Source organism: Pteropus alecto, unplaced genomic scaffold (assembly GCF_000325575.1).
Source record: "Pteropus alecto unplaced genomic scaffold, ASM32557v1 scaffold314, whole genome shotgun sequence".
In the NCBI taxonomy this organism is placed as follows: domain Eukaryota; kingdom Metazoa; phylum Chordata; class Mammalia; order Chiroptera; family Pteropodidae; genus Pteropus; species Pteropus alecto.
In genome coordinates this window covers 561,927-576,072 of record NW_006435849.1, presented here as the reverse complement: position 1 = coordinate 576,072, position 14,146 = coordinate 561,927, and the positions used below count along the sequence as shown (strand labels likewise).

General features: G+C 50.3%; 1 protein-coding gene across 1 annotated transcript in view; it reads left to right on the top strand.

Annotated features, from left to right (window-relative positions):
• RYR1 (ryanodine receptor 1) overlaps window positions 1-14,146 on the top strand; it is a 106,811-nt gene that overhangs the window by 12,847 nt on the left and 79,818 nt on the right. Inside the window, exons 14-27 of the mRNA XM_006911738.2 lie at window positions 3,008-3,143; window positions 3,225-3,320; window positions 3,401-3,519; window positions 4,212-4,345; window positions 4,871-5,112; window positions 5,652-5,844; window positions 6,842-7,058; window positions 8,400-8,504; window positions 8,674-8,777; window positions 9,367-9,450; window positions 10,241-10,548; window positions 11,384-11,586; window positions 12,562-12,736; window positions 12,906-13,114. Coding sequence (XP_006911800.1) covers window positions 3,008-3,143; window positions 3,225-3,320; window positions 3,401-3,519; window positions 4,212-4,345; window positions 4,871-5,112; window positions 5,652-5,844; window positions 6,842-7,058; window positions 8,400-8,504; window positions 8,674-8,777; window positions 9,367-9,450; window positions 10,241-10,548; window positions 11,384-11,586; window positions 12,562-12,736; window positions 12,906-13,114 — 2,325 coding nt within the window. The remainder of the gene's footprint in view (window positions 1-3,007; window positions 3,144-3,224; window positions 3,321-3,400; window positions 3,520-4,211; window positions 4,346-4,870; window positions 5,113-5,651; window positions 5,845-6,841; window positions 7,059-8,399; window positions 8,505-8,673; window positions 8,778-9,366; window positions 9,451-10,240; window positions 10,549-11,383; window positions 11,587-12,561; window positions 12,737-12,905; window positions 13,115-14,146) is intronic.

Genomic DNA, 14,146 nt, shown 5'->3' with positions numbered 1-14,146 from the left:
CAGAGGGACGGAGAAGTAGAGGTCTGAAAGTCGGACGAGTGGAGGGGCACGCGGAAGGATCGCAGCTGTGCCAACTGGGAGGGGCGGAGGGTCTTGAGTGATACGCGAGGAGGCGGGGCCTTGGAGGGGCGGGGCAGCGTTTGTGGGCGGAGCCTCGAGGAGCAGGTGTACAGCGGAGCAGGGGCGTGGCCTGTGACAGGTGGGGTCTGAGTGCGAGGGGCTGAAGAGTTGGAGGACCGGGCTAGACAAAGGTCGGGGGTCTGATGTTTCCACTGGGTGATGGGGGCACATGTTCATTCAAAGGCTTCCAACTTGGTCTCCCTCCTCTCCAAGGACTCCCAGTCTGATGGGGGAGGCAGACCCAGAAATGATAATAGTAACAATAACGACACTTACTTACAGAGTGGAGTTAGTTAATGCAAATTGCTTAAAACAGAGCCGGCGCATAGTAGATGCTCTGTTAGTGGTTATTATTACCTTGAATTTAGCCCTTATTATGTTTTAAGCGCTCTATCTACATGACATCCTCTGATAGCCCCATAGGGGATTGTAATTTCCATATTACAGATGGGTCGCGGAAGCTCAGAGAGGTTACAAAAACCTCTTTTGCTCAATAAATATGCAAGGAGATAAGGCTGTCAACAAAACAGACAAAATCCCTGTCCTTATGGAGTTGACGTGGGGAGGATAGATGCCAATAAGAAAATTATTTTTTTAAAAAAAGAAAGTTACATGGCGTCGTAGATGATGATAAGTGCTAAGGAGAAAAAGTAAAGCGGGGCAACAGAAAGGAGGGCTGTGGGTGCTGCGATTTAAAACAGAGAGGTCAATGCACATCTGAAACGAATGCAATATCGTATGTTAGCTACATTTTAATAAAATTTTTTAAAAGAAAAGCTAAACTAAACTAAAATAAAATAGAGAGGTCAAGAAGGGTGACCTGAATGAAAGGAGGGTGCCATGTGGAGGAAGGACAGAGAAGAGACAGAGGGGCGAGCAAGTGCTCAGGCCCTTGGTGGGGTGTGCTTGGCATGCTCCAGAATAGCAAGGAGGCTGCTGGTGCAACTGGAACAGAGTAAGCTGGGCAGAGTGGGAGGGGATGAGGGCGGAGAGGTGACAGGGGCCAGGCCATGGTGAGGACTTTGGCTTTTGGAGCCACAGGAGGGTTAGGCTTCTAAAGTCACAACTGGTTAGTGGCAGAGCCAGTCTGTGTGACTCCAACTTGGTTGTGCTCTGAACCGTGATGCACTGCCTCTCTTCATAGTGATAGGTATAGATACAATTGTCACAGCAGCACTGTGGTCTGTGTGACTCCAACTTGGTTGTGCTCTGAACCGGGATGCACTGCCTCTCTTCATAGTGATATGGGCCCCAAGGTATAGATACAATTGTCACAGCAGCACTGTTTGTAACAGCCTACAACTAGAAACAGTGCAAATGTCCACCATCACTAGAATGGACCCACAAATGTGGCATATCCAGACAATGGGTATGAATACACTCAGCGGTGGAGATGAACAAACTACAGCCACATGCAACAATGTTCTTGACTCTTAAACCGTAATATTGATCAAAAGAATCCACGTGCAAACGAATACTTACTTTATATCCCAAGTTCAAATACTGGCAAAAGTCCATTAGATGGTTTACTGATGCATACATAGGTGGTAAAAATAGAAAAGCAAGGAAAGGATTTCCATAAAAGTCAGGATGATGGTTTATCCCCAGCAGAGAGAGTTGTGTAATCAGAACGGCATCCAGGCAACTCCTCGGTGGCTGGCAATGTTCTCTTTCTTGGCCTGGGTCATGGTTACACAGGTGTTCTTGACATTGGTTTGTTAAACCATACATATTTGATCTTTATCATTTGCAGATTCTGTATTTGCAAATTTGCCTGCTTGCTAAAATTTATTTGTAATACCCAAATGAATACTAGCAGCACATTTGTGGCCATGTGCAGAGTGGCAAAAAATTTGAGTCATCTGGCATGCGTGTTGCTGGCTGAGGTTGAACCAGGAGACATTCTGCCTTCTCGTTTTAGCTCCCATGTCATAAACAAGTGTCCTTTTCACTGTAAGTCTAGTGCCATGTTTTTTGCATTTTGGGGCTTTTCGTTGACTTTGCTGTTTAAAATGGCCCCTAAGTGTAAAAAAAAGAGAGAGAATAAATAAATAAGTAAATAAATAAGTGAATAAATAAATAAATAAAATGGCCCCTAAGTGTACTGCTGAATTGCTATTGGGTTCTAAGCACAAGAAGCTGTGATGTGCCTTATTGACAAAATGCCTGTGAGATAGGCTGTATTCAAATATGAGTTAGAGAGTGCTGTTGGCTGTGAATTTAATGTTAGTGAATCAAAAAAATACATTTGATCACTGTCTTTAAACGGAAACACACATAAACCAAGAGTGTGTGTGGACTGATGAAAATGTTGTGACAGAGACTCAGAGGCACCAACTGCCTGCGTTTCCTCTGAGAGCCGTGGTTGTGTATTCACTAATTCAGTACTCACGGCGACTTCACAGAACCCAGATACCACGAGTAACAACGATGGACTGTAGATGTTTTATGTGCTTTGCTGTCTGTCTGTTATAATTCACAATTGAAAAAAAAGACAAAAGGTTAAAATGTATAAAAACAAGTGAAAGCGAAAAAACCTCTCTGCCGGTTGGTCTGGAGAGTGACGTGGGCCGACTGGGACCAGGAGTGAGGTGCTTGGAGGTGGAAAAGATGGACAGAAAACTATGGGAAGGAGAAGCACAAATTCAGTCCTGATCTTAATAAAGCTGTATTCTGTTGGGGACAGAGGCACAGAGGACAAGGACCGACGCTAAGGAGGAGAGGAGGGTGATTGGAGTGAAGGGGGCCATGGAGCTAATAGCGCTGGTTTAGATCTGGAACTCACGGTCACTAGTCGTTGAAGAAATACGAAGTAGTAAATCCAAGAAAGGCAAGTAAGGGAGGGCCTGGGACTCCTGAGGTGACCCCTTTGTTTTCCCCACCTCAGGGGATGCTCTCCCTGGTCCTGAATTGCATCGACCGCCTAAATGTCTACACCACAGCTGCCCACTTTGCTGAATTTGCCGGGGAGGAGGCAGCCGAGTCCTGGAAAGAGATTGTGAACCTGCTCTATGAACTCCTGGGTAAGGGGCCCTGGTCCTGAGCCCCCTAGAGCTCCCCAGGTCCCCAGTCTCATTGGGTCTGACCCCTCTTTACATCCTCAGCTTCTCTGATCCGTGGCAATCGTACCAACTGTGCCCTCTTCTCCACCAATTTGGATTGGTTGGTCAGCAAGCTGGATAGGCTGGAGGCCTCATCTGGTAGGAGAACCCAGGGGAAGGGACAGGGACTTGGGGGATGGAGGGGCTGCATCTCACCTCTCACTCCGATACCTGTGCAGGGATCCTGGAAGTGCTATACTGTGTCCTGATTGAGAGTCCCGAGGTCCTGAACATCATCCAAGAGAACCACATCAAGTCAATCATCTCACTTCTGGACAAACATGGGAGGAACCACAAGGTCAGCCCCTCTATCTATCATCCTCTGAACTCTGAACCCTGACTCTCACAGTCCCAGAACTCCCCACGCCCCTCCCCCATCTCAACTCTTACCTGGACTTCTCTTCCATGCGCTCCCATCGCAACACAATGGTCTTCGACTTATGGTTCTTAAATGGGTTCTGGGCCACAGATGTGCTTCATTAGATCTCTGAAATATATCTTTTAAATTTCCTATAATTTTCCAGTTGTATTCCCTTTAGATTGGGTGCATATATGCTCTCCGCCTTGCCACAGGTTCTACCAGTTCCCACTGCATTATTTCTAACCACTTCACAGATTTACATGGTCCATCTAGCCCCTGAAGACACAAGTTTGCAACCCCTGCCGATCTCAAATCTCATCGGGACGCCTGTGCTCTTTCACTGACCTGACATTTTCACTCGTCCCCTGACCTCTGACCTCTTACCTCTTATTCCAGTCTCTCCTTTCTTATACTGCCGATGCTTTACCTTAACTCGCATGGCCCCAGACTCTCGCCTGACCTTTCTCTTTGATGCTTGACCTTCGAGATCCCTGACCTCCCACTTTATTCACCTCCTCTCAGTCAAAATCCCCATCTCCTGTCCTGACTCTTTTAGCTTCCCACCTAGGGACTCCCCTAGACCCCTGCCCTGGTGCCCTTGCATCTTAACCTCTGACCTTCACCTCCAGGTGCTGGATGTGCTGTGTTCCCTGTGTGTGTGTAATGGCGTGGCCGTGCGCTCCAACCAAGATCTCATTACTGAGAACTTACTGCCTGGCCGTGAGCTTCTGCTCCAGACAAACCTCATCAACTATGTCACCAGGTCTGGCCCCTAAACCCTGACCCCAGACTGATCTCACCGCAACTCAGAGACTCCACGCTCGGGTGGATGTCCCTTCCTCCATCTCTCATCCCTGGACTTAACATCCGGTCCTCACAGATGTCTGCTCTTCCCCAGCTCACCTGGCTCCCCATTCTCGGCCTCTCTCTCTGCTCCATTTCTGCCTCTGTTCTCTCTCTCTCTCTCTTTCTCTCTCTCTCTCTCTCTCTCTCCCTCTCTCTCTCTCTCCCTCCTTCCCTCTCCCTCCCTGTTTCTGTCTCCATTTATCCTATATCTGTTTTCCCCATCTGTCTTTCCTGTCCCTCTCTTCTCTATCCATCTTTGATGTCTCTCTGTCTCTTTCTCTCTGTCTCTTACTCTCTATCTCCATGTCTCTTCCTCTCCGTTTTTCCTGTGTATACATCTCTTTCTTTTTCTCTCCCTCTCCCCGCTACCCCACAATAACCTGGCTCTTCTCTCCTCTACCCCGCCCCCCTCATCCCCTCTCCTGTCCTGTCTCTCCTGCAGCATCCGCCCTAACATCTTTGTGGGCCGAGCAGAGGGCACCACGCAGTACAGCAAATGGTACTTTGAGGTGATGGTGGATGAAGTGGCTCCATTCCTGACAGCCCAGGCCACCCACCTACGGGTGGGCTGGGCCCTCACTGAGGGCTACAGCCCCTACCCAGGGGGCGGCGAAGGCTGGGGCGGCAACGGGGTTGGCGACGATCTCTATTCCTACGGATTTGATGGGCTGCATCTCTGGACAGGTACCTAGACCCTTCCAGGGGGCCCTCAACCCTGACCACTGACCCCAGAGTTTCTAAGCCTTTCACCACACACCTTGGGGTTCTTGAGATCCTGATGCCCCAAACAAGCATACTTTTGACACTTTATTCCTCATTTCCCAAGACCCTAACCCTGGAGCCTCCAGGATCCTGTCTCTAACACATTTCTTCAGTCTCCAGAACCCTGACCCTAGAGGATATATAATCTCTGACCCTAGAGATCTCAGAAAACTGCCCAATTATGACCTCTGCTCTTTGACTTCTGACCCCCAAGGCTCCAGAATCCTAACTCCAGGAGGGCTTTAATCTCTGGCCCCACAGCTCTCAGGATTCTAACCTCAGGGGGACCTTGACCTCTGCCCCTGAGCAAAGAGGTATCAGACCCTCATAGGAACACTTAATCTTAGGGTATCCAGGATCCAGACCCCATAGGTTTCCTTAATATCTGCCCCTTGTCTCTTGAGATCATTGGTCCAATGGGACCTCTGACTTCTGACTCCTCCCTGGTGACCCTGGTGCAGGACATGTGGCACGGCTGGTGACTTCTCCAGGGCAGCACCTCTTGGCCCCTGAGGATGTGGTCAGCTGCTGCCTGGACCTCAGCGTTCCATCCATCTCCTTCCGCATCAATGGCTGTCCTGTGCAGGGTGTCTTTGAGGCCTTCAACCTTGATGGGCTCTTCTTCCCTGTTGTCAGCTTCTCAGCCGGTGTCAAGTAAGGATTTGGGCTGCTCCCTTGCCAGTCCCCAGACCTGGGACTGTCTTGAGACAGCTTTCCTAAGCACTTATAGAGTCTTCTGAGGCCAGGATCCAGCTGTCTTCCCTCAGGACTGACTGGTCAGACCCCCACTTGAAGGTCTCAGTAACCTCTACATGATCCCAGACACTCTCAGTGTCTTCCCAATGACCCAGACCCTCCCAATGACCTCAGCTTCTCCCCAACTCCGCGTCCTGTTGGCGACATCCAAATGTCCTCAAAATTTCACAATTACCTTCTAATAACTCCATCCTCTCCCAATGATCTCTTAAATGACCTTAGACTGTCCCAATGACTCTATGCCATTCCAATGATCTTCAAATGACTTCAGAATCTGATAGTGATCTTCTAATGACCCCAACCCCTCCTAACGATCTTGGACTCTCCTAGTGACTCCATGCTCTTAACAAGTTCTCAGTGACCCCAGCATCTCCCAATGATCTTCCAGTCATTCCATAATTTCTCAGTGACCACTCAGTGACTCTAGTATTTCAAAGACCTCTCTATAACTCAGTCTTTTCCCAATGACCTCAAGCTCTGTGAATGACTTCCCAATCACTATTTAGTGACAATTATGGTTTTCTCATAGTTATGCCAGATTCTCGGCGACTCCCAAATGACTTCCTTTTTGGTTTCCCAAAAACCTTACAATATCCCCAAATACTCTATTGGCCCAGCTCCCCCAAAGGACCTTCCTGTGACCTTGCATTAACTCCCCAATGACCCTACATTTTCTTTTTTTGATCTTTTGATGATTCCTATTGGCCTCGGATATTCTCTTTGACCTTGGAATTTCCTTTCTGACTTCTAAATGGCCTCCATGAGCCTATGACTGCCCAGTGACCTCAGGTCTCCCCAGAACCTTCCACTGATCCCAGGATTGCTCCCTCACCCTCACTGAGCATAGACTCTTCCCTGTAAGCCGCCCCACCAGTGACCCCGCTCTCCCATCCAGGGTGCGGTTCCTCCTTGGTGGCCGCCACGGTGAATTCAAGTTCCTTCCCCCGCCTGGCTACGCCCCATGCCATGAGGCTGTACTCCCTCGAGAGCGACTCCACCTGGAACCCATCAAGGAGTACCGGCGGGAGGGGCCAAGGGGGCCGCACCTGGTGGGCCCCAGCCGCTGCCTCTCACACACCGACTTTGTGCCCTGCCCTGTGGACACTGTCCAGGTACTGCTGGCCCTCCAAGAGTTCTGGGTGAGGCAGACTTCCTTAGGAGGGGGGAGGGGAAGCTGACCTGGAAATTGGGAGCCTTATTGTTTAACAGATAAGGAAACTGAAGCAGAGAGGAGACAATGAACTCTTTCAAGGCAGACTCCCAGTTTCAGGGAGTCTTCACTATAGCTCCCTAAAGAAAGGACTATTATTACCCCTAATTTACAGCTGAGGAAAGCAAGGCCCAGAGAGGTTAAGCACCCAGTGCAAGTCACACAGTTGATGGGAACGCAGGTGGTCTGATTCCAAAGCCTACGATTTGTTGGGCACCTCTTCTATCCCAGGCCTCTTCCACTCCTGTTACCCCAACCCAAACTCTCTGCCTTCCCTCCAAGCATGTCCCTATAGGAGCAGACATAAGTCATGTTCAAGCTTGACCATAAGGTTTGATTTTCACTGTGTCACTTGGGCATGTGGCTTCACCTCTGGGTGCCTCAGTTTCCTCATCCGAGGAAAAGCGGGTAACAATAGAACCTCCTTTGTAGCACTGCCATGAAGATTAGATGAATTAATATATGTGAAGGGCTTAACACAGTCCCAAGTAAATAGTAAGTACTCAATACAGTTCCTGTCAGTAGTAGTAGTAATATTATTTTAGGATGAACTTGCCATCCCCGCCGTAGCCGGGCCAGAGCCCTGGACTCCCTCCTGGATGTCTCCTTCCCCCTCGTGCCCCCTTGTCAGCCTCATGGGCTGCTCGTTTGGCCTCTTGAACATCCCTCCACCCCCCTTCTCTCCTTTCTATGGCTCACCCTGACCCAAGCATCACCACTTCTTGCCTGCAGAACAGCAACAATATAATATTTATTAGGCATCTACCATGTGTCAGGCATTTCTATAAACTACAAAACATTTAGTAGTTTATGGAGGTGACTTCACTGAATCCTTATGAAGTTAGTATTATGAGTTAAGTAATGTTCAGATCCTCACTGTACAGAAAAGGAAAGAGATTCATCCATTCGCTCAGCAAATATTTCCTAAACATCTCTGGGCCCAGCTCTAGGCTGGGTAGGCCTGAGAAAATGGCAGAAACTTAGGAGGCTCCAGGTCTTGTCCTCTTGGAGCTCCCAGGACATGGGGGAGATAGACCCATTCCCAGGTAATCCCTTAATTCTGACAATGCTAAGTCCTTAAGCAGCTGAGCATCAGTCCTGGAGTCGGGGTGAGGTGATGGGGAGCGGGGCTCAGAACAGCAAGCGAGGTCAGAGGAGTGTGCTGGAGGACTGTTCTCCACAAGAGGGGTCACCGTGCAGCCTGGAGGGAACTCAGAGACTCACGAACATCCCCTGCCCCCAGATTGTCCTGCCTCCCCATCTGGAGCGTATTCGGGAGAAGCTGGCAGAGAACATTCATGAACTCTGGGCACTGACTCGCATCGAGCAAGGCTGGACCTACGGCCCGGTGAGGGAGTCAGGCGGGGAGGGGACCGTGGCTGGGGGAAGAGCCTTTAGGGCACTGGAGGGTCCTTGGGTTTTGGGTAGCAGAACTAAGGGCGGAGGTCAGGGGTTGTAGTCTGAGAGTGTTGTGGGGAGGGAAGGGGAATGGAGGACTTGACCTGGGGTTTCTCCAGGTTCGGGATGACAATAAGAGGCTGCACCCATGTCTTGTGAACTTCCACAGCCTACCAGAGCCGGAGAGGAATTACAACCTGCAGATGTCAGGGGAGACGCTCAAGTGAGGGGGTCACTGTGGAGCCGGGGGCTGGGCCCAACTGCTGGTGGGGAGGAAGGCAAGGAGAGACAGGAAGAGTTAGACAGAGACTGAGAGAGAGGATAAGAGAGAGACAGAAAGAGAGACAGAGAGAGAAGGAGGAAGGGATTGTGAGGCAGAAACTGACAGAGGGCAGAAGAAGGCAGAAAGCGGATGGTCAACAAGTGAAAGAGACAGGACTCCGCAGGCGGGGCTGGGAAATTTTCTTCTGTGGCCATCTGTACTGTACAGGCTTTAGAGACGCGTGCATGTGTGTGTGTGTATCAGAGAGAGAGAGAGAGAGAGAGAGAGAGGCAGAGAGAGGCAGGAAGAGGCAGATGGGAAAAGATGCACGCAGTCAGAGATACAGAGACAGAAACAGGGAAAGACAGGAGTCAGAGCGACAGAGGCTAAGAGAGAAAGGCGGGGTCGAAGACACCCAGAAAGCCTGGGAGGAGCCGTGGAGAGAGCTAGAGCTCCAGACGGGGCAACAGGGGCTGCGGGGGAGGGGCCGGGGGAAGGAGGCTGTGTGGTACAGACTGTTCTCCTGTCCCCCGCCCCGCCCCCACCCCAGGACACTGCTGGCGCTGGGCTGCCACGTGGGCATGGCAGATGAGAAGGCGGAGGACAACCTAAAGAAGACAAAACTCCCCAAGACGTGAGTGTGGGCGGCAGGGTCCCATCTGGGTAATATAGCGGGGGTCCAGGGATGCTGTGGTGAGGGTTGGGCGGTTGAGGGGTCTTGTGGGGAGGCTGGGGTCAGAGAAGACGGGGCCGCAGGTTAGCGTGAAGGTCATAGGGTCAGGCGTCAGGGCTCTGGAGTCAGTGGTGAGTGTCCTGGGCGGGTGTTAGGGTTGTGAAGCCAGGAGTTTCAGAGAGAGTGGGAGTGAGTCAAGACCCAGGGTCAGACTCTACCATGGAGGCAGGAAAATGAGAGAGCAGAGGTTGTTTCTCTAATTTGAGGCCACGGAATCAATGGAAAGAGGTAAGAAGTTGTTATAGTTGTAAATAAGGGATACTAAACTTATAGGTGAGAGGTCAAAGGTCTTGGGGATAGAGGCTCAGGTTCAGAGGTCAAGGACTCCCAGGGGTCTGGAGCAATAGGGTCCTGGGGTCAGAGGTAAGAAACTTCAAAACTGGAGGTGAGTGGTCAGATCATTCCAGGGTCAGAGATGAGGCTCCCAAAATCAAAATGAAAGGGTCACAGAGGCCAGAGGTCAATGGAATCAAAGCCACTGCTAGGGTCACAGGATCCTGGGGTCAGAGGTCAGGTATCTCAAAGCTTATTCAAGGGAGTCATATAACCCTGATGTCAGAGATCAAAGGTCAGAAATTCCCTAACTCGGGGCTTCTGGGATCCTGGGAACAAGGGTTGAAGTCAGGGATCCCATAGCACGGAGCCCGGAGTGGAGGGGGAGCTTCCCTCACCATCCTCGCCACACCTGCAGGTACATGATGAGCAATGGGTACAAACCAGCACCCCTGGACCTGAGCCACGTGCGGCTGACACCGGCGCAGACCACGTTGGTGGACAGGCTGGCAGAAAACGGGCACAATGTGTGGGCACGAGACCGTGTGTCCCAGGGCTGGAGCTACAGTGCCGTGCAGGACATCCCCGCACGCCGAAACCCTCGCCTCGTGCCCTACCGCCTACTGGACGAGGCCACCAAGCGCAGCAACAGAGACAGCCTCTGCCAGGCCGTGCGCACCCTGCTGGGCTATGGCTACAACATTGAGCCGCCTGACCAGGAGCCCAGTGAGTGTTGACCTCTAGCCCATGACCCTGGTGCCTACCATGACCCTGACCACTGATCTCTGACCCAACTCAGTCCTTGGATGGGCTACATCTGGAACAATGATCCTCTCTCCCCAACCCTGACCCTTACTCTGTCCCGGACTCTGAATCCTGTCTTGACTACTGACCTTGACCTAACTCAAGCTTTGCCCGGACTATGGCTACAACACCAAGCTGCCAGACCAGGAGCCCACTGAGTACTGACCCTGACCTCTGACCTCTGATTCCAGTCCTCGATGCCCCCAGCTATGACCCCTAACCCTTAACCTCTGGACTATAGCTACAACATGGAGCCAGCCAATCGAAGACTCAGCCTCTAACCACATCCATTACCTAACATTGATCCCTAACCCTGATTGTGGTCCCCAGTTCAATTTCTCAACCCCTGGTCCCAAATCCAGTTTCTATCTTTTCCCTGACCCTAACTCTGATTTCCTCTCTCTGATCCAGCTCTCAACCTTTGATTCTAAACTTCGAACTTAATCTTGACCCTTAACGCCAGACTATGACCATGACTAACCCAACTGTCTCCCTCTACGTCTCTGTCAGTGTCTCTTCTGTAAGAGCTCTGGCTGCTAAAGACAAAAAGGAAGGAATCTCACTCAGCAGGTCCCTCCTGCCTTTCTCCGACTAGCCTGAGATCCCCCAACTCTTCTCCTCTAACACCAAGAAACTGGCCCTATTCCCCCAAGCCGGCCAAGGTCCTTCCCTTCTCTGGTGTCTCCTACCATCCTCTTGGTATTTGGGGACCCGCTCCCCACCCAGTCTGTCTGACTCTGCCTGGCCCCGCGTGTAGGTCTGGTGGAGAGCCAGTCTCGCTGGGACCGGGTGCGCATCTTCCGGGCAGAGAAATCCTATGTGGTGCAGAGCGGCCGCTGGTACTTCGAGTTTGAGGCGGTCACCACAGGCGAGATGCGAGTGGGCTGGGCAAGGCCCGAGCTGCGGCCTGATGTGGAGCTGGGAGCTGATGAGCTGGCCTATGTCTTCAACGGGCACCGTGTAGGTACTTCTCTGGGCTCCTTCCTGCCAGGCCCTGTAGTCCCCCCAACAGCTCCAACCCTGCCCCTGTCTGTGCCCCACTTTGTCCACCTATCCCCGCATCTACCTTTACACCTATCCATCCACCATCCTTTTCTCTCTCTTTCTCTGTCTATGCATATATCCATCCACCGTCTATCTCCGTCCAACCATCCATCTGTCCATTCATCCATTCATCTATCCACAAATTCAATCATCCATCCATCTACTCATTTGTCCAGATAATCACTTAACCATACACTTTCCCACCGTTTATTTATGTTAATTTAGCCACTCACTTATTTAATTGGTTTGCAATTTCATTCATCTATCCATTTATCCAGTAATTTAATGCATGCATCCATCAATTCATCTATTTATCTACCCATCCATCCATCCACCTACCCACTCTTCCATCCAGACACACATACGTACATCCACGTATCTATTTGTCTATCTTTACCTTCTTCCTTCCCTGTATTAACCCATGGAAACCCAACTTTCATTTTAATCTTTCATCCAGCCAAACACCCTGCTCCCATCCATCCTTCTCATTATTCATTTACGTATTTGGGGGGCATGTGGGTATATATGGGTCTATGTGAAGGACACTGATAGGCTTTCATTCCTCTACTTGCTGCTGCCCCAAAGCCCCCACACCCGCTTTGGTTATCTGCATAACCCCAGCCTCAGCCATGAACACTGCAGAGAACCCAGGCAGAAGGGATGCGATACAGAGATTAGTGGGAAATGACAGCATGAAAACCTGTCCCTTACGTTCTGGATCATAAATGCAAATGCGGGAAAAGATGGGAGACACTGTGGGGGTGACTTCCCTTCTGTCTCACGGGCTTGCATGTGTATCTTTACGCATCTCTCCTTGCTTCCATTTCTCTGTACATCTCTATTTCTCTATATGTCTCTCCCACACCACGACGTCCCCTCGCCTCCTCACAGGGCCAGCGCTGGCACTTGGGCAGTGAACCATTTGGGCGCCCCTGGCAGTCGGGTGATGTCGTGGGCTGCATGATCGACCTCACAGAGAACACCATTATCTTCACCCTCAATGGCGAGATCCTCATGTCCGATTCGGGCTCCGAAACAGCCTTCCGGGAAATCGAGATTGGGGATGGTGAGGGCTGGCCTCATGGCCCCTGTCTGGTTTTCTTCCACCTCACCTGACCCTACACTGCCCTCTCCAACCTCCTACTCTTCCATTGCTTCCTTCCACAGTACCTCCTCCCCCTGACTGCCTTAGCCCTGCCTATCCTCACTCCTGCCCATCCATCCCCTCCCACCAGGCTTCCTGCCCGTGTGCAGCTTGGGACCTGGCCAGGTGGGTCACCTGAATCTGGGTCAGGACGTGAGCTCCCTGCGGTTCTTTGCCATCTGCGGTCTCCAGGAAGGCTTTGAGCCATTCGCTATCAACATGCAGCGCCCGGTCACCACCTGGTTCAGCAAAAGCCTTCCCCAGTTTGAGGCTGTGCCCCTTGAGCACCCCCACTATGAGGTGAGGACTGACTCCACTTACTACTCTCTGCTCTGCCCCAAACCTTATTCTTCTCACGGTTCTCTTCCCTGAGTTTCTCCTTCCACATTAGCTCATAAGCTGTGTACAAGGGGGTGGCAGGGTAATGGGCTCCCAGGGCTGCCTTTCAGGATGTAACCTTGGCAAACCATAACCTTTCTGAGCTCTGGGTACCTTGCCTATAAAGTGGGGAAAGGGAGAAAAGAAAAGCTGGATTAAGTGACCTCAGTGGAAATTCCCAGTCCTTATAATGATCTGATCCTAGAACAAGATGTAAAGAAATAGCAATCCTTGGGTACATTTTAACACCTTCCTTACTAATTGTTATGTTTGTTTGTTAGTTAGTTTTTAGTAGTTCTTCATTAATCCTGGTATCCTGATTTTTAGCCTCTCATGCTTCTCTTTCCCAAGGTTTAACCCAAGGTCACACTCTAACCATAAGTACCCCACATAGCCCAAAGTGATAGTCCTTCTCTCCTTCTGGGAAGAACTTGAACTCTATGTGACTGCAGCTCAGCTTTAGAATCAGACAGAGCCGGACTTGGCCTCTTACTGTGGGCATGTGACCATCTCTTGCTGAGGCTCAGTCTTCCCATCTGTGGCATTGTCTGACTCATTCTCTCATATAATCTTCCTCTTTCTCTTTTCTGAATCTTCTGAGTAAGTCGGAGCCATCATGCCTTTTTACCCCCAAATATTTCGATATACATTTCTTTAGAACAGGCTATGCTCTTACAGAACTGCATGCAGTACAGTTATGAAAATCAGGAAGTTTAACATTGATACATACTATCGCCTAATTTACAATCCGTATTCAAAATTTTTAAATTGTGGTAATAATAATGTCCTTTGTTATTTTTATGGTCCAATCCAGGAATACATGTCACATTTAGTTGTTATGTCTTTTTAGTCTTAAAATAGAATGTTTCTGAATCTTTCTTGGTCTTTCGTGGCACTGACGTTTTTTGAAGAGTATAGGCCAGTAATTTTGCAGACTATCCCTCAATTCTGGTT